The sequence below is a fragment of the Coregonus clupeaformis genome, chromosome 17, assembly GCF_020615455.1.
Source record: "Coregonus clupeaformis isolate EN_2021a chromosome 17, ASM2061545v1, whole genome shotgun sequence".
Lineage (NCBI taxonomy): Eukaryota > Metazoa > Chordata > Actinopteri > Salmoniformes > Salmonidae > Coregonus > Coregonus clupeaformis.
In genome coordinates, this window is record NC_059208.1 from 5,634,909 (window position 1) to 5,661,114 (window position 26,206).

General features: G+C 46.9%; 1 protein-coding gene across 1 annotated transcript; it reads right to left on the minus strand.

The window, feature by feature from the left end:
- Positions 1 to 669: 669 nt before the first annotated feature.
- On the minus strand, positions 670 to 26,206 carry LOC121586518 (protein mono-ADP-ribosyltransferase PARP10). Its single transcript, XM_041903259.1, has 12 exons — positions 26,141 to 26,206; positions 23,683 to 23,858; positions 23,195 to 23,437; positions 12,076 to 12,306; positions 10,759 to 11,804; positions 10,280 to 10,495; positions 3,674 to 3,812; positions 2,799 to 3,468; positions 1,912 to 2,306; positions 1,581 to 1,714; positions 1,306 to 1,480; positions 670 to 1,175 (listed from the first exon to the last, which is right to left on the minus strand). The coding sequence occupies exons 2-12, from the start codon at positions 23,855 to 23,857 to the stop codon at positions 877 to 879; spliced, it is 3,723 nt and encodes a 1,240-aa protein (XP_041759193.1). The 5' UTR covers position 23,858; positions 26,141 to 26,206; the 3' UTR covers positions 670 to 876.

Below are 26,206 nucleotides of genomic sequence, written 5' to 3' on the forward strand. Positions count from 1 at the left end.
AGAACCTTCCAGAAGGACAACCATCTCTGCAGCACTCTCTGGTCTGATGAAACCAAGATTGAACTCTTTGGCCTGAATGCCTGCATAATGTCTGGAGGAAACCAGTGAAGCATGGTGGTGGCAGCATCATGCTGTGGGGATGTTTTTCAGCAGCAGGAACTGGGAGACTAGTCAGGATCGAGGGAAAGATGAACGGAGCAAAGTACAAAGAGATTCTTGATGAATACCTGCTCCAGAGCGCTCAGGACCTGAGACTGGGGCGAAGGTTCACCTTCCAACAGGTCAATGACCCCAAGCACACAGCCAAGACAACGCAGGAGTTGCTTCAGGACAAGTCTCTGAATGTCCTTGTGTGGCCCAGCCAGAGCCTGGACTTGAACCCGATCGAACATCTCTGGAGAGACCTGAAAGTAGCCGTGCAGCGACACTCCCCATCCAACCCGACAGAGCTTGAGAGGATCTGCAGAGAATAGGAGAAACTCCAAGAATACTGGTGTGCCAAGCTTGTAGCGACATACCCAAGAAGACAAGGCTGTAATTGCTGCCGAAGGTGTTTCAACAAAGTACTAAGTAAATGTCTAAAAACCTGTTTTTGCTTTGTCATTAAGGGTTATTGTGTGTAGATTGATGGAGGAAAAAAAGAATATGCTGTAATGTAACAAAATGTGGATACTTTGCACCAAATGCAAAACCCGTGCCAATATATCCTCCGAACACCGGCTTCTCTGGCATTATCACTTAAAGTAACACAATATATTCTTAGAAGCCTTTTTCAAATAGAATTCCCATGAATCCTATTTTCTCAATAGGGAGATAACTAATAAAACAGTTAGTGCTTAGCCTTTCTTTGGATATCAATCATCATCTCCCACTCCCTCAGCGGTGAATCTTCTGACATGTGATGAGATACTCAGGGTAGGCCTGTGTGTCGTTGAAGATAACAAACAGAGAGGGGTTGTCCGTCTTATCTGCCACGCTGTCGTATCGGAGTGGTATGTCAGCACTCTCCTTCAGAGGAGCAGCCTTCATCGAATGACTGCCCTGAGTGAAGTTCCCAGTCAGCACCTTGGTCACAAACACAAACTTGTGTCCATCTGCGTTGGGGGGAGAATACTGATCCTGGACGGACAGGGCCGAGTTCACAGCAAAGTAGACCCCCTGACCATACACAGTGGCTGCAGAGAGATCAGCATATACAAGAGAGGCCACATTATTACAACAGTCTACAATGAAAATAATGATGAATTGAAATGAAAATGCTGATGACCTACTGAGACTTAAATATGTTTTATTAGAAGGCCTTACCATTCTTTCCACAGAAGCTTCTGTTGAAGCCATGAACACAGATCTCTTTCATGCTGGACTCGCTTGTGCCGTGGTACAAAGTCCGCTCCACTTCTGGGTCAGTGGCACTCTGATTTATACTAGCCTTCTTCAGTCTGTACTGGTTGTACAGGAGCCTATTCATCAGCTTCTCAACCTGGGAAATAAGATTAACATTAGAAGAATGGCTTCTGACATCACTGATACAATACAAAGTTAATGGTTAGTTGCTGTAGACATCGATAGATACTACATACCTTAATGATTCTGATTTCGTTGTGGTACTCATGTATGGAGTCGTAGAAGTCTTTCAAAACATCCTTGAACTCATCAGAATCCTTGTTCACTCTGGACGTTTCAGGCAGGTTGGACAGTAGACTGTAGTCCTCATCTGAATAACAGCAACATATTGTAACAATATAAGTGCAATACAGCTTGAAAGAAAACATTGCAACATATTAAATAGCTTTGTTAATATGAAGATAACAGGGATATTGCACCAGTAATTAAATAGCATCTCACAAATGTAATTCTTATCCCCCCCCATAACAATAAGCTCACATACAGTATTTGCAAAGTCCTCTTTACCTTGTATATCTGAGCTAAGCATCTTCCTGGAGATGGTTACTGACTTCCCAGAGGCCACGTTGTACTCCTGCATCTTCTCAAAGTTGATGAAGTGCAGCTGGTTGTTGAGCAGGATGTCAATCTTTTTCTGCCTCATCTTCCAGGCGTTCTCCATGAACACTGTCGCCTCCGGAGCATACGGGATCTCCATCCCTGACGACACCGGATCGTGCCACACCCATTGCACTGTCCGCAGGATGTCAGCGTCTGATGTCGTCGTGGAGATCCTCCTCAGTAGCAGCTTCATGTCCGGCATCGCCCCGATAACAAAGTCCTTGAACCCAGAGATGGTTGCCGTAGTTCCCTGGATGGTGATCTCCACAGCGTGTTTCCTCTTGATGAGGTCCAGACACCACCTGATTGATTGATTTAAATGACAATAAATTAAAGTGGCGGGCACCAATATTGAAAATTCCATATGATATCGTTGTCGTTTAATAATCGATATGAGCAGGCATATCGTAATAGAGGTTTATTCTTCCTGTTAACCTACACTATTCTGTAAAAAGCATACTTGACTGTTTCTGCATGCACAAAACCCTCTCAGAGTTACCATACCGAATTTCTTGCTGATGGGCCATCAACTGTGGATGGGCTTCTCATTGTATTCAAACTGGTTTGGTAGGTTTATGCTACAATAATATTCACACCTGGCCCAATGGGCAATCTGCAAGCAGTTGTCTGTACTTCACAAAAAAAGTAAACATTCACATTGTTGCAATGTATTTTCTACAAACCGATATGATATTGATATCGAATCGTTAAAAAAATGCAACTGAAATCTATACAGATTTTCCATATCGGTGCCCATCACTACAAAAAACACATAACTGTACACACACACATACCTGTGATACTGAGACAGGCTCCTCAGGCTGCGGTGCTCTAGCTTCTCCACATGCTGTTTAATAGTGATCCTCTTGTTCAGGGCAATGTCCACTCTGATCAGGTCACAACTGTAGCCAGCAAACACAAAGATTGTTGCCGTGTTGGCAGACTGGATGGCCTCCTGCAGAGACACCTGGACAGCCTGATCGAGGTGGGAGCCAGCAGCAGGGAGGGAAACGATAGGCATGGCACAACCATCACCATCATGCCGAGTCATCTTCGTCATCTTCCTGGACAGCTCCAGAACCTTCTGCAGCTCCTCCTCCTCGTCGGCCAGGGACCTCTTGGTGGTCTCCATGGAGTACTGGATGGCCAGGGACATCTGGGCCTCCTCCTCCAGGGTAGTGGAGAGTTGCATGGCCCAGGACAGCTCTCCATCCTGAGTCACCACAGGAGCAGTAGCAGCTTCATCGTCACTTCCCCCTCCCTCCACCATGGGCAGTGGAGCCTCTTCCTCCACCTTGATGTTAGCGCTGTCTCTGTCTGGGCCCTGGTAAGTGCTGAGGGCCATGGGTTCCCTGGCCGTATACAGATCCTCCTCCATGCCAGTGGTTCTGGTCAAACTGGAGAGGCCAGAGTCCACCGTCTCATCTATGGCTGAGAACAGCCTCTTTGCCTCCTCTATACGACCTGGGATCAGTACATACGTTTTCAGTGATGAATTGCAAAACAACAATCCCAATAGAATAACTGAACATTATTCTGGCCACTGTGCTTCCATATGCTCTTTAGGGTCTAGGCTGTGTTACCGTACAACACTTTGTGACAAATGTTGTAAAAAGGGTTTTACAAATACATTTGATTGATATGAGAATAGTAAAATGAAAGTATGCACCTCTGTCTGAAGCTGAGAGGTTGTTGGAGGTCTGGATAGTGTGAGTCAGAATTGATGTTGAGGCCTGTAAGGAACCATCTAAGGAACTTCTCTGGAAGCTCTGATGGGACGACATATTCCACGCAGCCTCAAAGATGTCCTGTAGGGAGATGACAAAGCTAGAATACCACAACAGATATATATACACTGCTCAAAAAAATAAATGGAACATTTACATTTTACATTTACGTCATTTAGCAGACGCTCTTATCCAGAGCGACTTACAAATTGGTGCATTCACCCTATAGCCAGTGGGTGGGATAACCACTTTACAATTGTTTTGGGGGTAGAAGGATTACTTTATCCACACAATGTAACTCCAAGTCAATCACACTTCTGTGAAATCAAACTGTCCACTTAGGAAGCAACACTGATTGACAATACATTTCACATGCTGTTGTGCAAATGGAATAGACAACAGGTGGAAATTATAGGCAATTAGCAAGAGACCCCCAATAAAGAAGTGGTTCTGCAGGTGGTGACCACAGACCACTTCTCAGTTCCTATGCTTCCTGGCTGATGTTTTGGTCACTTTTGAATGCTGGCGGTGCTTTCACTCTAGTGGTAGCATGAGACGGAGTCTACAACTCACACAAGTGGCTCAGGTAGTGCAGCTCATCCAGGATGGCACATCAATGCGAGCTGTGGCAAGAAGGTTTGCTGTGTCTGTCAGCGTAGTGTCCAGAGCATGGAGGCGCTACCAGGAGACCGGCCAGTACATCAGGAGACGTGGAGGAGGCCGTAGGAGGGCAACAACCCAGCAGCAGGACCGCTACTTCCGCCTTTGTGCAAGGAGGAGCAGGAGGAGCACTGCCAGAGCCCTGCAAAATGACCTCCAGCAGGCCACAAATGTGCATGTGTCTGCTCAAACGGTCAGAAACAGACTCCATGAGGGTGGTATGAGGGCCTGACGTCCACAGGTGGGGGTTATGCTTACAGCCCAACACCGTGCAGGACGTTTGGCATTTGCCAGAGAACACCAAGATTGGCAAATTCGCCACTGGCGCCCTGTGCTCTTCACAGATGAAAGCAGGTTCACACTGAGCACATGTGACAGACGTGACAGAGTCTGGAGATGCCATGGAGAACGTTCTGCTGCCTGCAACATCCTCCAGCATGACCGGTTTGGCGGTGGGTCAGTCATGGTGTGGGGTGGCATTTCTTTGGGGGGCCGCACAGCCCTCCATGTGCTCGCCAGAGGTAGCCTGACTGCCATTAGGTACCGAGATGAGATCCTCAGACCCCTTGTGAGACCATATGCTGTTGCGGTTGGCCCTGGGTTCCTCCTAATGCAAGACAATGCTAGACCTCATGTGGCTGGAGTGTGTCAGCAGTTCCTGCAAGAGGAAGGCATTGATGCTATGGACTGGCCCGCCCGTTCCCCAGACCTGAATCCAATTGAGCACATCTGGGACATCATGTCTCGCGCCATCCACCAATGCCACGTTGCACCACAGACTGTCCAGGAGTTGGCGGATGCTTTAGTCCAGGTCTGGGAGGAGATCCCTCAGGAGACCATCTGCCACCTCATCAGGAGCATGCCCAGGCGTTGTAGGTAGGTCATACAGGCACGTGGAGGCCACACACACTACTGAGCCTCATTTTGACTTGTTTTAAGGACATTACATCAAAGTTGGATCAGCCTGTAGTGTGGTTTTCCACTTTAATTTTGAGGGTGACTCCAAATCCAGACCTCCATGGGTTGATACATTTGATTTCCATTGATAATTCTTGTGTGATTTTGTTGTCAGCACATTCAACTATGTAAAGAAAAAAGTATCTAATAAGATTATTTCATTCATTCAGATCTACATTTACATTTTACGTCATTTAGCAGACTTACATTATTTAATTTTTTTCATACCCCTTGTGGGAATCGAACCCACAACCCTGGCGTTGCAAACACCATGCTCTATCAACTGAGCTACATCTCCTTCATAGTAGAAGGTAATGTTTAGCACAGAGGGCCAGACAAAAACATTCCTCACTCCATGCTGCTGCATACAAGTGATCTGCACTTTCTCCCCAACCACCTTCAGCACCTGGCCCACAAAGGGGCAATCTTCGTAGCTGACAATGACAAAACTGCCTAGACTTTCAGCAAGTGTTGACTTGGACACAGCTGCAGCTTCATCTTGCTGTTCCTCAGTGATGGTGTTGTCCTGATGGCACAGCACTGAAACAGGTGTTGCAGATGCTTGGTCTGCTGCAGAAGCAAGACACTTCATGGTGTTTTATTTTCCCTTCCACTGTGGAGGTGACCTGGTGCAATTTCATGGTTCCTTTGACTCCAGCAAGGTTGTTTGGCACAGCTTCATCGTACTTAGTGACATCTATAATCCAAAAGAACTTGATGCTCAATCCACTCTTCAAGTAGTTGGAAGAGCTCCTTGGGAGTCTGCACACCCTCCCCACGTTGTATGTGTTTGTCTGTACAACGTTTCATAGCCCCACCCACGCTATCTGATGCCCCCTTCCCGTAGGCCTTTTCAGAAAAGTTCCAGGTGATTTGTTTGAATCCGTAAATAAATGGCAGTGTTGAGTAGGTACATGTTCTTCTTGTTTCTGTATTGGTTGACGGGACCATCGCTCATCATGTGGAGTGTCATGATTTGTGGATTCTTGTTCTTGACATCTCTTAGGACAGGCTCCAGGTGAGCCCATACTGCTCTCTCATCATGTCTAAGGGAGTCAGATATGGTGGCGTAGGACTGGCTTCCCTCTGATGTGTACACAACACTTGTATGGATCGTAGCCTGCTGTCTACTCCCCCCAAAGTGGAACGCCTGGAATTCTGTGGCAAATTTGCAACTGAGTCAGCAGTAATCTGTGTCTTGACGATAAAGCATTTGCTTGATAAAGGCATCTGCAAATTGACTCTCAATTAAGATAGATAGATAGATATATAGATAGATAGATATAGGATAGTAGTTATTTACATAAACTTATTTTCAGTTTTAGCTGCTTGATGTGCTATACTATAAAACTAAAAAAACTGACATAAAATACCCTTATCCGACAAAAACGTGTGTCTTTACTTGAAAAGGAGATAATATTATGTATTTGTGTGTACCAAAAAAATATACAAAGACAAACATATTGACATTCAGTACAACCGTTTAGTCATATGGTGTAACTGGAATTTCTGGTGACTCCGAATGATCATTTTGCTTACACCATATTACTTTTCTCGGATGTGTTGTTTAAGTGTTCCCTTTATTTTTTTGAGCAGTGTATATATACAGTGGGGAGAACAAGTATTTGATACACTGCCGATTTTGCAGGTTTTCCTACTTACAAAAGCATGTAGAGGTACAGTGGGGAAAAAAAGTATTTAGTCAGCCACCAATTGTGCAAGTTCTCCCACTTAAAAAGATGAGGCCTGTAATTTTCATCATATTCATCACCTACCAACCAGTAAGAATTCCGGCTCTCACAGACCTGTTAGTTTTTCTTTAAGAAGCCCTCCTGTTCTCCACTCATTACCCTTATTAACTGCATCTGTTTGAACTCGTTACCTGTATAAAAGACACCTGTCCACACACTCAATGAAACAGACTCCAACCTCTCCACATTGGCCAAGACCAGAGAGCTGTGTAAGGACATCAGGGATAAAATTGTAGACCTGCACAAGGCTGGGATGGGCTACAGGACAATAGGCAAGCAGCTTGGTGAGAAGGCAACAACTGTTGGCGCAATTATTAGAAAAAAGAAGAAGTTCAAGATGACGGTCAATCACCCTCGGTCTGGGGCTCCATGCAAGATCTCACCTTGTGGGGCATCAATGATCATGAGGAAGGTGAGGGATCAGCCCAGAACTACACGGCAGGACCTGGTCAATGACCTGAAGAGAGCTGGGACCACAGTCTCAAAGAAAACTATTAGTACAGCTGCACCATCGAGAGCATCCTGACTGGTTGCATCACCGCCTGGTATGGCAACTGCTTGGCCTCCGACCGCAAGGCACTACAGAGGGTAGTGCGTACGGCCCAGTACATCACTGGGGCCAAGCTTCCTGCCATCCAGGACCTCTTTACCAGGCGGTGTCAGAGGAAGGCCCTCAAAATTGTCAAAGACTCCAGCCACCCTAGTCATAGACTGTTCTCTCTCTCTGCTACCGCACGGCAAGCGGTACCGGAGTGCCAAGTCTAGGTCCAAAAGACTTCTCAACAGCTTCTACCCCCAAGCCATAAGACTCCTGAACAGCTAATCATGGCTACCCGGACTATTTGCACTGCCCCCCCACCCCATCCTTTTTACGCTGCTGCTACTCTGTTAATTATTTATGCATAGTCACTTTAACTCTACCCACATGTACATATTACCTCAACTAGCCGGTGCCCCCGCACATTGACTCTGCAACGGTACCCCCCTGTATATATAGCCTCCCTACTGTTATTTTATTTGACTTCTGCTCTTTTTTTCTCAACACTTTTTTTGTTGTTGTTTTATTTTTACCTTTTTTGTTAAAAATAAATGCACTGTTGGTTAAGGGCTGTAAGTAAGCATTTCACTGTAATGTCTGCACCTGTTGTATTCGGCGCATGTGACCAATACAATTTGATTTGATTTGATTAGTAACACACTATGCCGTCATGGATTAAAATCCTGCAGCGCACACAAGGTCCCCCTGCTCAAGCCAGCGCATGTCCAGGCCTGTCTGAAGTTTGCCAATGACCATCTGGATGATCCAGAGGAGGAACGGGAGAAGGTCATGGGGTTTGATGAGACAAAAATATAGCTTTTTGGTCTAAACTCCACTCGCCGTGTTTGGAGGAAGAAGAAGGATGAGTACAACCCCAAGAACACCATCCCAACCGTGAAGCATGGAGGTGGAAACATCATTCTTTGGGGATGCTTTTCTGCAAAAGGGACAGGACGACTGCACCGTATTGAGGGGAGGATGGATGGGGCCATGTATCGCGAGATCTTGGCCAACAACCTCCTTCCCTCAGTAAGAGCATTGAAGATGGGTCGTGGCTGGGTCTTCCAGCATGACAACGACCCGAAACACACAGCCAGGGCAACTAAGGAGTGGCTCCGTAAGAAGCATCTCAAGGTCCTGGAGAGGCCTAGCCAGTCTCCAGACCTGAACCCAATAGAACATCTTTGGAGGGAGCTGAAAGTCCGTATTGCCCAGCGACAGCCCCGAAACCTGAAGGATCTGGAGAAGGTCTGTATGGAGGAGTGGGCCAAAATCCGTGCTGCAGTGTGTGCAAACCTGGTCAAGACCTACAGGAAACGTATGATCTCTGTAATTGCAAACAAAGGTTTCTGTACCAAATATTAAGTTCTGCTTTTCTGATGTATCAAATACTTATGTCATGCAATAAAATGCAAATGATTTACTTGAAAATCATACAATGTGATTTTCTGGATTTTTGTTTTAGATTCCGTCTCTCACAGTTGAAGTGTACCATTGATAAAAAGTACAGACCTCTACATGCTTTGTAAGTAGGAAAACCTGCAAAATCGGCAGTGTATCAAATACTTGTTCTCCCCACTGTGTGTGTGTGTGTGTATAGATATATATATATATATATATATATATACACACACATATATACATACACACACAGTGGGGAGAACAAGTATTTGATAGAATAAGACTGAAACGTAACAATGTGGAAAAAGTCAAGGGGTCTGAATACTTTCCGAATGCACTGTATACTGTATTTGTCTCTATATGTCTCTCTCTCTCATATATATGAGAGAGAGAGACATATAGAGAAATACAGTATACAGTGCATTCGGAAAGTATTCAGACCCCTTGACTTTTTCCACATTGTTACGTTTCAGTCTTATTCTAAACTGGATTAAGTTGTTTTTCCCCCCTCTGAAATATCACATTTACATAAGTATTTAGACCCTTTACTCAGTACTTAGTTGAAGCACCTTTGGCAGCGATTAAAGCCTCGAGTCTTCTTGGGTATGACGCTTCAAGCTTAGCACACCTGTATTTGGGGAGTTTCTCCCATTCTTCTCTGTAGATCCTCTCAAGCTCTGTCAGGTTGGATGGGGAGCGTCGTTGCACAGCTATTTTCAGGTCTCTCCAGAGATGTTCGATCGGCTTCAAGTCCGGGCTCTGGCTGGGCCACTCAAGGACATTCAAAGACTTGTCCCGAAGCCACTCCTGCGTTGTCTTGGCGGTGTGCTTAGGGTCGTTGTCCTGTTGGAAGGTGAACCTTTGCCCCAGTCGGAGGTCCTGAGTGCTCTGGAGCAGGTTTTCATCAAGGATCTCTCTGTACTTTGCTCCATTCATCCTTCCCTCGATTCTGACTAGTCTCCCAGTCCCTGCCACTAAAAAACATCCCCACAGCATGATGCTGCCACCACCATGCTTCACCGTAGGGAAGGTTTCCTCTAGACATTCAGGCCAAAGAGTTCAATCTTAGTTTCATCAGACCAGAGAATCTTGTTTCTCTTTAGGTGCCTTTTGGCAAACTCCAAGCGGGCTGTCATGTGCCTTTTACTGAGTGGTAGATAATTACAATTCGGCTACCTCATTTGCTAGTTAATTAGTAATGGTACAGTCTATATTAATGTCTTTATCACTGAGCCAGCTACCTCGTTCTCCAGGGGTTCCCAGTGCACCTTCTCCATGTTTATGTAGACCTGGAACTTAGTCTGCATCTCCCTGAGGATGCTGGTCCCCTCCCCCTCCTGGATGAGGAACCGCGCCACGCCTGGCTGTTTCACCGTGATGGTTCTGGTCTCGGTGGACGACACCACGCCCCTCAGAACCTCATCAGCCATTTGACATGCCCCAGCGTTGCCTTGGATCTACCAATCACAGTCACATGGATGATTAAAGAGGTGGAAAGTTTATAAGACCATCATTTACCAAGACATCTGATACCCTTTTCACGACAGCATGCACATTTTAGCCGTACTATGCTGACTGAGATATTTTCTTTTCACATTGTCCTCTCCAGCATGTGTAACCAGTATAGTTTAGCTTGATTCGGTAGTGTGAAAAGGGTATGAGAGAATGTATATAATGGAATGCATGCTTTTATGATTATTCTAAAACGTCAAACACCTACTCTGAGTCCACAGATGTCATGTGCGTCCAAAGGGAAGATAGACACCTGGTTCATATCAGCCAGTAGCTGGTGACGGTGGGTCTGGATGTACTTCAACATGCCTGGCTCCATAGAGATGATAGCCTCCGTTTCAATGGGTGTACTGAGGAACTCTACTATTTTAGCCTGCTTCTCCTCCTCCAACCCTCTCAGAGTCAGGACATCTATCTGTCCTCTTTCTGACACCTTAGCTGAGCAGAGACCCAGAGACTGGAGGAAGCTAGTCCACTCCTGGGCGTATAACATACACTCATACTCTCTGTCCACAGGGATACTGAAGTCAGACAGCAGGGTCTTCAACATGCTACATGCCTGGCTCACCAAGCTGAGAGACAGAGACGTTACCACGATGACACAGTCCGACACGGTGTACATGGACGGCAGCCCCTTTTCCTTCAACGTCTGCAGCAGCCTGTCCTTCACTTCCTGTTTGGCCAGGAAGTGGGCCTTCTCGGGGTCAAAGGTGAGATGAGCCTGGGTCACGCCCCCAAGGAACTCCAACACAGCATTCTTCAGCTGCTCCAACACTAGCCGGTCAGGCCCGGCCATGTGGACCCCGTCCTCCCTGATCTGGATGCTACAGCCTTGGTGGGCCAGCTGGAGGCTCTGGGGCAGGGGACTGAGCTGGAGCAGGGTGAGTTTCACGGGGTCTGGGACGGAGATGTGGCTAGACATGGGCTCTGGGGTCGACGTTAGGTCATCCATGCCTCCCTGGGCTGCTGCTGCATGGGACAGAGTGGGGACCAAAGGCTCAGAGGTAGCCTGGTGGGAGGACTGAGAACAGTCACTGGTACTGGCTGCAGGGAGAGAACCAGTCTGTGATTGACCACCACTGACTGTCTGCTGTGTGTTCGTTGTGCTACTATCTGATGTTCCATTCAGAGAGGTCAGGGGAGAGGTCAGAGGTGAGGAGGAGCTGTCCTCTGATTGGAGGAAGGAGAAGTAAGGACTGACTGTTAGATCTGTCTCCTCCATCTTGTGTGATTGGTTAAGGACACGTTCCACTGCTGTTAGATGCAATAACAAGGAAGGGAATAAAATACATTAAATAGCTGCATAGAACTCGCATGCTTTATACCTCTGCTTTATAGCTTTTATGTTGCATTGACATACAACATCTAACAACATAATTACTTTAAACGGATACAACAGCTACAACGGAATTGCTTGTATACAAACAGATGAAGCCCTTATGATGATGTCCTTAACATAACTTACATCCAAACAAAAAGTTGGTAGAGATACAGTACATTAAAAAAGTCTATGTTCAAAACTTACAGTCAAAGTCCAGGAAGGAGACCCTGGCAACCCCCTCTGACCTCATGGTGACCTCCTTAACTTCACCGCGCCCGCCCCGTTGGCTCTCCAGGTACAGATTAAGCATGTCTGCTGTGATGCTGGGGTGCAGGTTCTCCATTAGGATGGAGTCAGTTTGATCGATCTGTTCCAGAACGATCTGCGCTCCATCCAGAGGCTTCTTAGAGATCTTTGTGCAAAGCTTCTGGAAGTCTGTGCATGCAAAATAAGGAAGAATATACACATTAACTATATTGTATGCAAAAGCATAGCCACTTACAATAGATTTGTAATTATATTGTTTGCCAAATCATGAGCCGTCCTCAATTACTTAAAATCTGTGGTTTAATTGTGATGATACTTAACTTTTATCCAAATTTCAAACTTTCTAAAAAGGTTTTTAAAGTGATACTGACAGGCTTAAAGCTAGAATCCTTAAAGGCATACTTCAGGATTTTGGCAATGAGGCTCTTTATCTACTTCCCCAGTCAGATGAACTTGTGGATACCATTTGTCTCTCTACCCAGTATGAAGGAAGTTAGAAGTAGTTTTGCTAGCCAATGCCAACTAGCATTAGCGCAATGACTGGAAGTCTATGGGTATCTGATAGCATGTCCCACCTCTCCCATCTCCTCATAGATTTTTAGGAGCATATACCCAAAAATTAACAGAGGTCCACACTCCAGTCCAGTTGGTGGTGGTAATGCACCTTAAAGTTGGTTGCCAACCGCCATATAAAGTCCAAAGAAGAACAAGAAGAAGCCTGAAGGAGGAGAGATTACTAGAAACGAACTCGGTTTACCCTTTTATCTGTGGATTAATTGTTGGCGTAGAGGATCTTGTGCATTTCAGGTAAAATAACAACCCAATGTTTATATCCCATGCCAAATTAGCTAGCAACAGCAAGCTAGCTAGCTAAATTGCCATAAACGTTTAATGCTTTTCGACCTGTCCCCAAATTAATATAGTTGGTTCAGAGTTCGTTTTGATATTTCAACCTGCGTGTCCTGATGTCGTCTGGTGTGGGTGGACAAAATCAACATGCGCGCACCCGGTCTAGTCAGCATGTTAACGCATAGATTTTCCTTTGTACTTCCTCATTTTCGCCATTTGTTTGCCATGCGTCCTTGATAAAAATAGCATTTATTCCAATGCATTAGATTTATCCGTTGATTTATATTGTTTAGCTTTTGTCAGTCAGCTGTTTAGAGCACTCATTGCTCACTTTCAGGTGCGCGTGAGTACTGGTGTTCTCCGTGCCATCCGTGGCTAGAAGTGCGCATCCAATCCATCCAACAAGTAGGCTATACGTTAATAACAGTAGGCCTATGGTTGACTCTTTCGGTTAGAAGCATTCAATTTTGCAATGGCATAAGCCTACATTATTTTGGATTTGTGTGCCCATGAGAACTGTTTTCATGGATGAAATGTTACGTAGGCATAGTTACATTTAAAAGTGCATTTTCCGAGATCTCCATGAGTCGTACAAGGTTTAAGTTCAATCTTCTAATTCAATTGTTAAATGATTAATAATGACAAATAACACTGTCAAATGTCATTAATGTAAGGAAAGAAAGGTAGTGTTTTATGTCACAATCTGTGAAGACAATCTGTGAAGACTATTAATTATGGACAACTCAAGAACTAGGGTGTAAAACATGTTTTGATTCAAATAATGTATTATATTGAATGTAGGCTACCTATTCTGCATGTGTTCATGTGTTTACAATGGCCTTGGCTGAGAGGGTAGGCTACCGTCAGTGGTATAGGCCTAGCGGAGGGTAAACCCAAATAAGCGCTGTTTACCCACCTTTAAAAAAAGAAATTCATTGAAAGTATAGGGAGCATTACTTTTTTCACCACAACCGGCAATCAGAGTTTCCCCACCAATTTTGTTAAACACTACATCACTGGCTACCGGTAGGCCTATTTGAAGTTCATGGTAATACACATTGTAGTCTAGTAAGTTGACCCTGTGTGTTAGGGTGACCATCCCATTTTTCCCGGGACAGTTTCAGCCCATTTCAGGTGTCCCGACTTTTCAAGCTACAAAAAATGTCAATTAGTCAGCAAGACGCATCAATTAATGTAGGCCTAATCAATGACAATCGCTGAATTTCATTAGGCACACTTTTTGGTGTTTTGTAACAGTAGGCATATACATGGATGCTGGAGTTATTTTGGAGTGGACGAACATGCCTACTTTTGAAGTGATTTGTTTGACAATCAGATGAAAATATCATAACTGGTTGTGTTCATGCCACATAAAAAAGGGAATTCATTTTTACCGTTTAAATGACTTCTTTATTATAAGGCCTATAAAATAGCTTTGAGCAAGTGCATGCACTCAATGACCCCCCCAAATATCATGGTGTAATTCGCACTCTGCACGTACGTTTGCGATATTACAACAAAGAAGTTACTGCAAACAACGAACACTGCTTTTCCCCCCCTCGGACATCATTGCACACGCAATAGAAGAACACAATATGTACTACCGTGTTTTTACCATGCTGTGCGACACTCCTCAGCTCGGCAACAACAAAAAAGAACAAGGGTGGTAGGGCGGCCAGTGGCGCTGTTTCCCCTACTGCGGATTCCATCTTTAACCCTGTACAGTCTAAGCCGGAGTGGGGTTCTACTAAGCTACATGGAATTGTTTTAAGAAGGTCATACCAAGGTTACTTTAGCTAGAATTTTAAAGACCCCTTTAAGTATTTTCTTTTTTGGGCCTTTCTGCTATTAGCCCATACAAACGCATTAAATAGCAGATTCACTACATGGCACAACAGATAGTCCCAAAAAGTGTATGTCCTACATCCGAGAATAAATATGGAATTGACAATCACAACTGTTGTTCAGGAGTTTCACCCCATTGTCATGATCAGTGGTTTCAAGTTTGTATCCCTACATTTTTGACAAGCTAATCATAGCTAAAAATAAAATACTTCTGCATTTCCCGCTGTGTAAACACATTGCTAATTGGCTTGTGACAACTCCTGATAAAGTTGGGTAGCTGACATTCAGAGCTTAAATAGCCAAATTGATTAGTCACAGGAATCAGGACTAATAAAGCAGTTGCAATGGCCTGTTTTACAAACGGTGGGCCTAGCACATGGACGGGCATTCATAAAATTCCATTGCGGGCCTACATGGTAGCACGAGCTGATGTCTTTTTTTTTGGTCCTATCTGGACGTCGTTTTTTGGTGTTTTACAAAACGATAGGCTTACCACATACAGTGGGGAAAAAAAGTATTTAGTCAGCCACCAATTGTGCAAGTTCTCCCACTTAAAAAGATGAGAGAGGCCTGTAATTTTCATCATAGGTACACGTCAACTATGACAGACAAAATGAGAGAAAAAAAATCCAGAAAATCACATTGTAGGATTTTTAATGAATTTATTTGCAAATTATGGTGGAAAATAAGTATTTGGTCACCTACAAACAAGCAAGATTTCTGGCTCTCACAGACCTGTAACTTCTTCTTTAAGAGGCTCCTCTGTCCTCCACTCGTTACCTGTATTAATGGCACCTGTTTGAACTTGTTATCAGTATAAAAGACACCTGTCCACAACCTCAAACAGTCACACTCCAAACTCCACTATGGCCAAGACCAAAGAGCTGTCAAAGGACACCAGAAACAAAATTGTAGACCTGCACCAGGCTGGGGAAGACTGAATCTGCAATAGGTAAGCAGCTTGGTTTGAAGAAATCAACTGTGGGAGCAATTATTAGGAAATGGAAGACATACAAGACCACTGATAATCTCCCTCGATCTGGGGCTCCACGCAAGATCTCACCCCATGGGGTCAAAATGATCACAAGAACGGTGAGCAAAAATCCCAGAACCACACGGGGGGACCTAGTGAATGACCTGCAGAGAGCTGGGACCAAAGTAACAAAGCCTACCATCAGTAACACACTATGCCGCCAGGGACTCAAATCCTGCAGTGCCAGACGTGTCCCCCTGCTTAAGCCAGTACATGTCCAGTTCCGTCTGAAGTTTGCTAGTGTGCATTTGGATGATCCAGAAGAGGATTGGGAGAATGTCATATGGTCAGATGAAACCAAAATAGAACTTTTTGGTAAAAACTCAACTCGTCGTGTTTGGAGGACAAAGAATGCTGAGTTGCATCCAAAGAACACCATACCTACTGTGAAGCATGGGGGTGGAAACATCATGCTTTGGGGCTGTTTTTCTGCAAAGGGACCAGGACGACTGATCCGTGTAAAGGAAAGAATGAATGGGGCCATGTATCGTGAGATTTTGAGTGAAAACCTCCTTCCATCAGCAAGGGCATTGAAGATGAAACGTGGCTGGGTCTTTCAGCATGACAATGATCCCAAACACACCACTCGGGCAACGAAGGAGTGGCTTCGTAAGAAGCATTTCAAGGTCCTGGAGTGGCCTAGCCAGTCTCCAGATCTCAACCCCATAGAAAATCTTTGGAGGGAGTTTAAAGTCTGTGTTGCCCAGCGACAGCCCCAAAACATCACTGCTCTAGAGGAGATCTGCATGGAGGAATGGGCCAAAATACCAGCAACAGTGTGTGAAAACCTTGCAGAAAACGTTTGACCTGTGTCATTGCCATCAAAGGGTATATAACAAAGTATTGAGAAACTGTCACGGTTTCGGCCGAGGCAGCTCCTTCTCCTTGTTCGGGCAGGCTTCGGCGGTCGTCGTCTCCGGAGTACTAGCTGCCACCGTTCGATGTTTCATGTTTGATTGGTTTTGTCTGTTTGTTACACCTGTTTATTGTTAAGTGTTCATTAGGCACCCTATTTAGTTCTCTTGTGTTTGGTCAGGTGTTGTGTGTAATTGTTCGATGTCACGTGTTGTTGTTGGTCCTCTGTTTTGTGCTCTCTGTATTCGTTTTGTTTAGAGAGTCCTGCACGTTGTGCGTACTTACTTTGGACAGTCCGGTGTGCGTTTGTTTTCGCCTGTGGCCTGTTGCCGTGTTTGGCTTGTACTAACGGACTTCACTAAAGACATCTGTTTTCGAATCTCTGTGTCCTGCGTGTGATTCCACGTTCCCTCTACACTCAACCCTGACAGAATTACACACCATCTATATGGAATCAGCAGGAGCACCCGCACCCACCGAGATCATGGAGGAGCGCCTTCGTGGTCAGGAGGATAGAATCAACCAAATCGGGCACGCCCTGGACCGAGTGATGAACACCCTCCATCGATGGGAGACCAGCGGGGTACCCACACCCCCACCTACCGCACCATCACCATCGGTCAGCCCGCCCGTCCAACTACCGGAACCCAGTGGGATTCGGCTCTCGCTCCCGAGGGCGTACGACGGCACCGCTGCCGGGTGTCAGGGGTTCCTGTTACAAGTGGAACGCTACCTTGCCACCGTACACCCGGCGCCCTCGGGACACGAGAGCGTTTCCGCCCTCATCTCCTGTCTCACCGGCAAGGCGTTGGAGTGGGCCAACGCCGAATGGAGGAGAATAGACGCCGCTACTATCACCTATGCGGCGTTCTCCCGCCGCTTCCGTGCAGTGTTCGACCATCCACCAGAGGGGAAGGCGGCGGGGGAGCGTCTATTCTACCTCCGGCAGGGGATGAGGAGCGCTCAGGAGTTTGCACTGGAGTTCCGGACTCTAGCGGCAGATGCAGGGTGGAATGAGCGGGCACTCATAGACCACTTCCGCTGCAGCCTCCGGGAGGACGTCCGCAGAGAGTTGGCGTGCAGGGATACTACACTCTCATTTGACCAGTTGGTTGACATGGCCATTCGGCTGGACACCCTGCTCGCTACCCGCGGACGTCCCAGGTGGGGGTCGCCCATTCCACCCTCCAGTGCCTCCGAGCCGAGCCCGATGGAGCTCGGAGGTGCTGGCGCTAGAGGAGGGCACACCAACTGTGGCCGTGGAGGGCACACCGCGGCTAGGTGCTGGGGAGGGTCCCCTGGTGGAGGAGACGGCAGACCACACATTGGGGAGTCCTCCCAGGTGAGTAGGCGCCCCACTTACCCAGAGCTTTCTGTCGTACACATAACTATACCTGTTTGTTTTCCACAGGTTGCACCTCGTTCCCAGCATAAGGCGCTAGTAGATTCAGGCGCAGCTGGGAATTTTGTAGATCGCAAATTCTGTGTAGAGTTAGGGATTCCCCTCCTTCCGGTTAATAATCCTTTCCCTGTACATGCCCTAGATAGTCGTCCGTTAGGATCCGGGTTGATTAGGGAGGTCACAGCGCCACTTAGGATGAAGACGCAGGGGGGTCATGAGGAGACGATACAGCTCTATCTGATCGACTCTCCTGCGTATCCGGTGGTACTGGGGCTTCCCTGGTTGATTACCCATGATCCTACTATTTCGGGGCGAGAGAAGGCTCTTAAAGGGTGGTCTGCTCAGTGTGAGGGGCTATGTCTGGGTGTTTCCGTAGGGGCGACCTCGGTGGAGAGTCCGAACCAGATGCCCGCACTGCACATTCCACCTGAGTATGAGGATTTGGCACTCGTGTTTAGCAAGACAAGAGCGGCACGGTTGCCGCCTCATAGACAGGGGGATTGTGCGATAGACCTCCAGGCAGGAGCTGCGCTCCCGCGAGCCATGTGTATCCGTTGTCACAGGAGGAGAAGAGGGCAATGGAGACATACATTGCCGAGTCTCTGAGACAGGGATACATACGGCCCTCCACTTCACCCGCGTCCTCGAGCTTCTTTTTGTGAAGAAAAAGGATGGAGGTTTGCGCCCGTGTATTGATTACCGCGGTCTAAATCAGGTGACTGTGAAATATAGTTATCCGCTCCCGCTGATTGCGACTATGACGGAGTCATTACACGGGGCACGGTTCTTCACAAAATTGGACCTCAGGAGCGCATATAACTTGGTGCGCATTAGAGAGGGCGATGAATGGAAGACAGCATTTAGTACTACCTCCGGTCATTACGAGTATCTCGTCATGCCATACGGGTTAATGAATGCTCCATCAGTCTTCCAATCCTTTGTAGATGAGATTTTCCGGGACATGCAGGCGCAGGGAGTAGTGGTGTACATCGACGATATTCTGGTGTACAGTTCTACCCGGGTCGAGCATGTAGCCCTGGTGCGCAGAGTATTGAGGAGATTGTTGGAGCATGACCTGTATGTCAAAGCCGAGAAATGTCTGTTCTTCCAGGAGTCGGTCTCCCTTTTTGGGTTATCAGTTGTCTGCGTCAGGGGTGAGGATGGAGGTTGACCGTGTGTCAGCCGTGCGTAATTGGCAAACCCCAACCACGGTTAAAGAGGTGCAGCAGTTCTTGGGTTTTGCGAATTACTACCGGAGGTTTATCCGGGGTTTTGGACAGGTGGCAGCTCCCATAACGTCCCTTCTGAAGGGGGGTCCAGTGCGCTTGCGGTGGTCAGCTGAGGCGGACAGGGCTTTTGGGAGACTGAAGGACCTGTTTACCTCGGCTCCAGTGCTGGCGCACCCGGATCCCACTTTACCATTCCAAGTGGAGGTGGACGCGTCTGAAGCCGGTATCGGGGCTGTTCTTTCACAACGGTCCGGCACACCACCTAAACTCCGCCCCTGTGGTTTTTATTCGAAAAAGCTCAGTCCGGCGAAGCGGAATTATGACGTAGGGGACAGGGAGCTGTTATCCGTGGTACAGGCCCTAAAGGTGTGGAGGCATTGGCTTGAGGGGGCTCAACACCCTTTTCTCATTCTGACTGACCACCGTAACCTGGAATACATTCGGGCAGCAAGAGACTAAATCCTCGCCAGGCTCGGTGGACTATGTTTCTAGCCCGGTTCGTGTTTAAGATCACTTACATCCCTGGGTCCCAGAACGGGAAGGCAGATGCCCTGTCTCGGCGGTATGACACAGAGGAGAGGTGCGTGGAGCCCACTCCCATACTACCTAAGTCTTGTCTGGTTGCACCGGTGGTATGGGAGGTCGATGCGGAGATCGAGCGGGCATTACGCACCGACCCTAGCCCTCCACAGTGTCCGGTGGTCGGACGTACGTCCCGCTCGAGGTCCGGGATCGGCTTATTTATTGGGCTCACACGTCACCCTCCTCTGGACATCCAGGTATTGGCCGGACGGTGCACTGCCTTAGTACTAAGTACTGGTGGCCAACGTTAGCCAGGGATGTGAGGATTTATGTCTCCTCCTGCTCAGTGTGTGCCCAGTGTAAGGCGCCCAGACACTTGCCCAGGGGTAAGTTACAACCCCTGCCCGTTCCACAACGACCCTGGTCTCACCTCTCGGTGGATTTTGTTACCGACCTTCCCTCCTCACAGGGGAATACCACCATCCTGGTCGTTGTGGATCGGTTCTCGAAGGCCTGTCGTCTCCTTCCCATGCCGGGTCTTCCTACTGCCCTACAGACCGCTGAGGCTCTATTTACTCACGTCTTCCGGCATTACGGGGTACCCGAGGATATAGTGTCTGATCGAGGCCCCCAGTTTACCTCCAGAGTCTGGAGAGCGTTTATGGAACGGTTGGGGGTTTCGGTGAGCCTTACCTCAGGTTACCACCCGGAGAGTAATGGGCAGGTCGAACGTGTCAACCAGGATGTGGGTAGGTTTCTGAGGTCATATTGCCAGGGCCGGCCGGAGGAGTGGGCGAGATATGTGCCCTGGGCCGAGATGGCACAGAACTCTCTCCGCCACTCCTCCACTAAACTAACCCCTTTCCAGTGTGTGTTAGGGTACCAGCCGGTTCTGGCACCTTGGCATGAGAGCCAGATCGAGGCCCCTGCGGTGGATGAGTGGGTGCGGCGCTCGGAGGAGACGTGGAACGCTGCACACGTCCATCTGCAGCGAGCCATCCGTCGACAGAAGACGAGCGCCGACCTCCACCGCAGTGAGGGGCCAGTGTACGCACCTGGAGATCGAGTCTGGCTCTCAACCAGAAACCTGCCCCTCCGCCTGCCCTGCCGGGAAGCTGGGTCGGCGGTTTGTGGGGCCTTTTAAAGTCCTGAGGAGATTGAACGAGGTGTGTTACAGGTTACAACTGCCCATTGATTACAAAAATATTAACCCCTCGTTCCATGTGTCTCTCCTCAGGCCGGTGGTAGCTGGTCCACTCCAGGACTTTGAGATAGAAGAGACTCCTCCGCCCCCGTTGGACATCGAGGGGGCTCCGGCGTACACTGTTCGGGCCATCCTAGATTTGAGACGCCGGATGGGGGGTCTCCAATATCTCGTGGAGTGGGAGGGGTACGGCCCGGAGGAGCGGTGCTGGGTGCCGAGGAGGGACATTCTAGACCCGTCTCTTCTGACCGAGTTCCATCGTGGTCATCCTACGCGCCCTGCTCCGCGTCCTCCGGGGGCGGCGCACGGCTAGAGCCGCGCGTCAAGGGGGGGGGGTACTGTCACGGTTTCGGCCGAGGCAGCTCCTTCTCCTTGTTCGGGCAGGCTTCGGCGGTCGTCGTCTCCGGAGTACTAGCTGCCACCGTTCGATGTTTCATGTTTGATTGGTTTTGTCTGTTTGTTACACCTGTTTATTGTTAAGTGTTCATTAGGCACCCTATTTAGTTCTCTTGTGTTTGGTCAGGTGTTGTGTGTAATTGTTCGATGTCACGTGTTGTTGTTGGTCCTCTGTTTTGTGCTCTCTGTATTCGTTTTGTTTAGAGAGTCCTGCACGTTGTGCGTACTTACTTTGGACAGTCCGGTGTGCGTTTGTTTTCGCCTGTGGCCTGTTGCCGTGTTTGGCTTGTACTAACGGACTTCACTAAAGACATCTGTCTTCGAATCTCTGTGTCCTGCGTGTGATTCCACGTTCCCTCTACACTCAACCCTGACAGAAACTTTTGTTATTGACCAAATACTTTTTTTCCACCATAACTTGCAAATAAATTCATAAAAAATCCTACAATGTGATTTTCTGGAGAAAAAAATTCTCATTTTGTCTGTCATAGTTGACGTGTACCTATGATGAAAATTACAGGCCTCTCTCATCTTTTTAAGTGGGAGAACTTGCACAATTGGTGGCTGACTAAATACTTTTTTCCCCACTGTAGATGGGCATTCATAAAATACAATTTCAGGCAACACTGTAGGCTACACCTCAGTAAGCAAGGCTCTTTTTGGACATATTTTCTTGGTGCAGTTCCGGACCACGTCAGTTTCCACATCCACGTCTATGTTTGGTTCAGATTTTGTCCGGTCTGGACCAGCCTTGATTTGGACAAAACATAGACGTCTATAAATTATTTATTTTCAACTTTCATAAAAAAAAAAAAAAGGAAAATAAGTATTTTTCAACGTCAGGAAAATATGCCTTTTCAAAGTCCTGGAAAATATGTATTTTAAACATACCGAAAATACCTTTTCACCTTTCATTCAGAACCTAATTGAACCTAACTTCAACGTCTGGAAAATACTTATTTTAGACATCTTTTCAACGTCATTTTGCTTACTGGGACTTTTCAAGTTTCGGGAGGGCTGGCATTTTTTGGTCTCGCCTATGGCGGCAGAACGGCAAGGACCGGCCCTGCACGTGGCTACATGTAGCTCTCGCTAAAAGCAAGTGTGTCTACTCATGAGCGCTCATGCTGTAAACACAGTCCAGTTCAAAGTGAATGGCACAGATCCATATATAGCAATGGTATATTTGCATATAGGCCTACTGCAGTTTTGATTGGTTATGTCGCAACGGACTGTGTCGAGTACAGGCTGAGTCGTGCGTGTCAATGCAATAGAATCCTACTCAGATGCGTTCTGCCTACAAAATCTCTTGCATAGTTCGTTTTGTTTCAATATGTTGCATTGAAAGTGGATAATATTGCATTGATTAGATCACAATTGACACAGTAAAGGGAAACGTTTATAGTGTTAAGGGAGAAAATTCTAGAAAGTTCAGTGCTTCTCTGCACGGGTTGATATTTATTCTGCGCCCGCGCAGCTTAGAGGGAACATTGGTCTCATGTTCTAACAAACACCGTCGCTCTAGCTCTGTCACCTTTAACCGCAGATGCGGAAATGCGACATCGGTGGATGCGGTGGATTGAGACGCTTCCAACGCAAAAAAACATCTCTAGCTTAAACTGACAGATTTTTATGGGGATTAATTGTTTATGCTAATTAAATTTCCGCTGGGCTGCCGAAATCGACTCTAGGGGGTTAAACTTAATAGGAAAACCCCAAACCTTTATTGAAGGCCTGATGGAAGTGTACTAGGACCAGGTCCCTGCCAGGTGAGGGGTAGAGAGTGTAGTCGTCTATGTCCATCCCCATCATGTTCTCTACATACAGCTCCACCAGATCCTGACTGGTGGTTGGGTTAACCCCCCGCAGCAACAACCTCCGTGGATCCTTACACGCAGGCTTCCTCACGGTCAGCTCAGCATTGTTCAGGACATGTGGTCTTTTAGACAGGACCCTTGATGCGACTGTCAATCAAAGACAGACATAATCAGCATGCCATGGATGGCAATACATGAATAGTTTTTTAGTACAATAATATCATGAATTTGTGGACCACTGAAAGACTAGTTGTCGCTAAGACATCAGCTTATGGGGATCCAGATAAACAAAAAAATCATAGATTCTGATGTGTAGGTTCATAAAGTGAAACTTATTGGCCTTCAACATTATATCAGATCACAATAATTACACAGACTGAATCTATCCTTACCCTCTGCCTCTTCAAACAGCAGTAAAGCCCGGCTCCCTTCCAGCTTCACAGACACCAGACTACCTCCTCCAGAACGACGCTTGTTCTCAAAGTACAAATACAGCAGCTCATACTCCACCTCCTCCGGTACTCCCAGCACCTCCACTGTCCGGTTCTCTTGGCTTTCAACAGACATCCTGACATACAGACAGCACAGGAATAATCAATGGGATTGATTGATAGACAATCTTTACAACTTTTCTCTTCGGAAGAGTATAGACTACTGTAGTGCAAAGTACAAGGCACTATATATACACAAGTATGTGGACACCCCTTCAAATTAGTGGATTTGGCTATTTCAGCCACACCCGTCTCCATAGACCCACATTGGCAGTAGAATGGCCTTACTGAAAAGCTCAGTGACTTTCAACGTGGCACCGTCATAGGATGCCACCTTTCCAACAAGTCAGTTCGTCAAATTTCTGCCCTGCTAGAGATGCCCCGGTCAACTGTAAGTGCTGTTATTGTTAAGTGGAAACGTCTAGGAGCAACAACACCTCAGCCGCGAAGTGGTAGGCCACACAAGCTCACAGAACAGGACCGCTGAGTACTGAAGCGCGTAAAAATAGTCTGTCCTCGGTTGCAACACTCACCAACGAGTTCCAAACTGCCTCTGGAAGCAACATCAGCACAAGAAGTGTTCGTTAGGGAGCTTCATAAAATGGGTTTCCATGGCTGAGAAACCGCACACAAGCCTAAGATCACCATGCACAATGCCAAGCGTCGGCTGGAGTGGTGTAATACAAATATCTGGGTGTCCTTTTGGACAATAAGCTTCAGTGGAGTAAATGTACAGACCTGATCTACAATATGCTTCAGCAGAGACTGTACTTTCTCAAAATGCTGGGATCTTTTAATGTTGACTTTACTATACTGACTGTTTTACAAATCTTTCATTGAGAGTATTTAAACTTTTTGTATCGTCTGTTGGTTTGGCAATGCCACTGTCAGCCAGAAAAATATGCTGAGAAGGATTATCACCACAGTAAGTCAGGTACTTGGAGTCAAACAGACAGGCTTGGATGAGATCCTCAGCAAGGCTCACGAAATCATTTTAGACCCAAGCCATCCCCTGTACCCGGAATGAATTTAAAGGCCACTTTAAACGTGTACATGATACTGCAACAAAATTTCCCCATGGGAACAATAAAGTCAGTAAAGTAAAGTAAACCTCGCCACCATTGGACTCTGGAGCAGTGGAAATGCGTGATTCATCACTCTAGAGAACGCTTCACCATCTGGCATTCCGATGAATCTGGGTTTGGCGGATGCCAGGAGAACGCTAATGCATAGTGCCAACTGTAAAGTTTGGTAGAGGTGGAATAATGGTCTGGGGCTGTTTTTCATGGTTCGGGCTAGGCCCCTTGGTTCCAGTGAAGGGAAATCTTAACGCTACAGCATACAATGACATTCCCTCCTGAGTGGCGCAGTGGTCTAAGACACTGCATCGCAGTGCTAGCTGTGCCACTAGAGATCCTGGTTCGAATCCAGGCTCTGTCGCAGCCGGCCGCGACCGGGAGACTCATGGGGTGGCGCACAATTGGCCCAGGGTAGGGGAGGGAATGGCCGGCAGGGATGTAGCTCAATTGGTAGAGCATGGCGTTTGCAACGCCAGGGTTGTGGGTTCGATTCCCACGGGGGGGGCAGTATGAAATAATGTATGCACTGTAAGTCGCTCTGGATAAGAGCGTCTGCTAAATGACTAAAATGTAGACGATTCTGAGCTTCCAACTTTGTGGCAACAGCTTGGGGAAGGCCCTTTCCTGTTTCAGCATGACAATGCCCCTGTGCACAAAGCGAGGTCCATATAGAAATGGTTTGTCGAGATCGGTGTGGAAGAACTTTACTGGCCTGCACAGAGGCCTGGAAGCAAGTCCCCACAGCAATGTTCCAACATCTAGTGGAAAGCCTTCCCAGAAGAGTGGAGGCTGTTATAGCAACAAAGGGGGGACCCACTCCATATTAATGCCCATGATTTTGGAATGAGATGTTCGACGAGCAGGTGTCCACATACTTTTGGTCATGTAGTGCAAGTACTGAACCATAGCCAGCACTGACTGGGCCTAGTATGAGCACATCTACAGCCAGGTGTGTATTGACTGTGTAATGTGCATTGATCACAAAATGTGTCCTATTTGGCTACAAAAGTAATGAGTTAAGTTGACTTAAATACAAATAAAACAAATACTTCGCTGAATATAATAGAATGTGGGGGATTTTTCTGTACATTTGTACTCATTACGGAAGAAACAAAACTGAAACCATCTTCGACGTACAACATTGCAAGTAGCACTGAGAGCAAATGACACAATTGCATAATAATAACTCTCACTGGGTATAAATATGAGCTCCTCCTTAGTTGTCGGGTGAAAAAAGCTTTGAAACACACCTTTATTCGCAGTTTATAGGGAAAACTTACCTGGTATACAAGCATTCTCATCACGAACCACAGAAATGTCTTCTTCTTCGATGAGGTTTAACGGCG

Coding starts and splice junctions, on each gene's coding strand:
- LOC121586518 (XM_041903259.1), bottom strand. CDS start 23,857: ATGTCTGTTGAAAGCCAAGAGAACCGGACAGTGGAGGTGCTGGGAGTA. Junction 11,805..12,075: donor CTCCTTCCTGGACTTTGACT/GTAAGTTTTGAA, acceptor TGCATCTAACAG/CAGTGGAACGTGTCCTTAAC. Junction 1,715..1,911: donor GCTTAGCTCAGATATACAAG/GTAAAGAGGACT, acceptor GCTGTTATTCAG/ATGAGGACTACAGTCTACTG.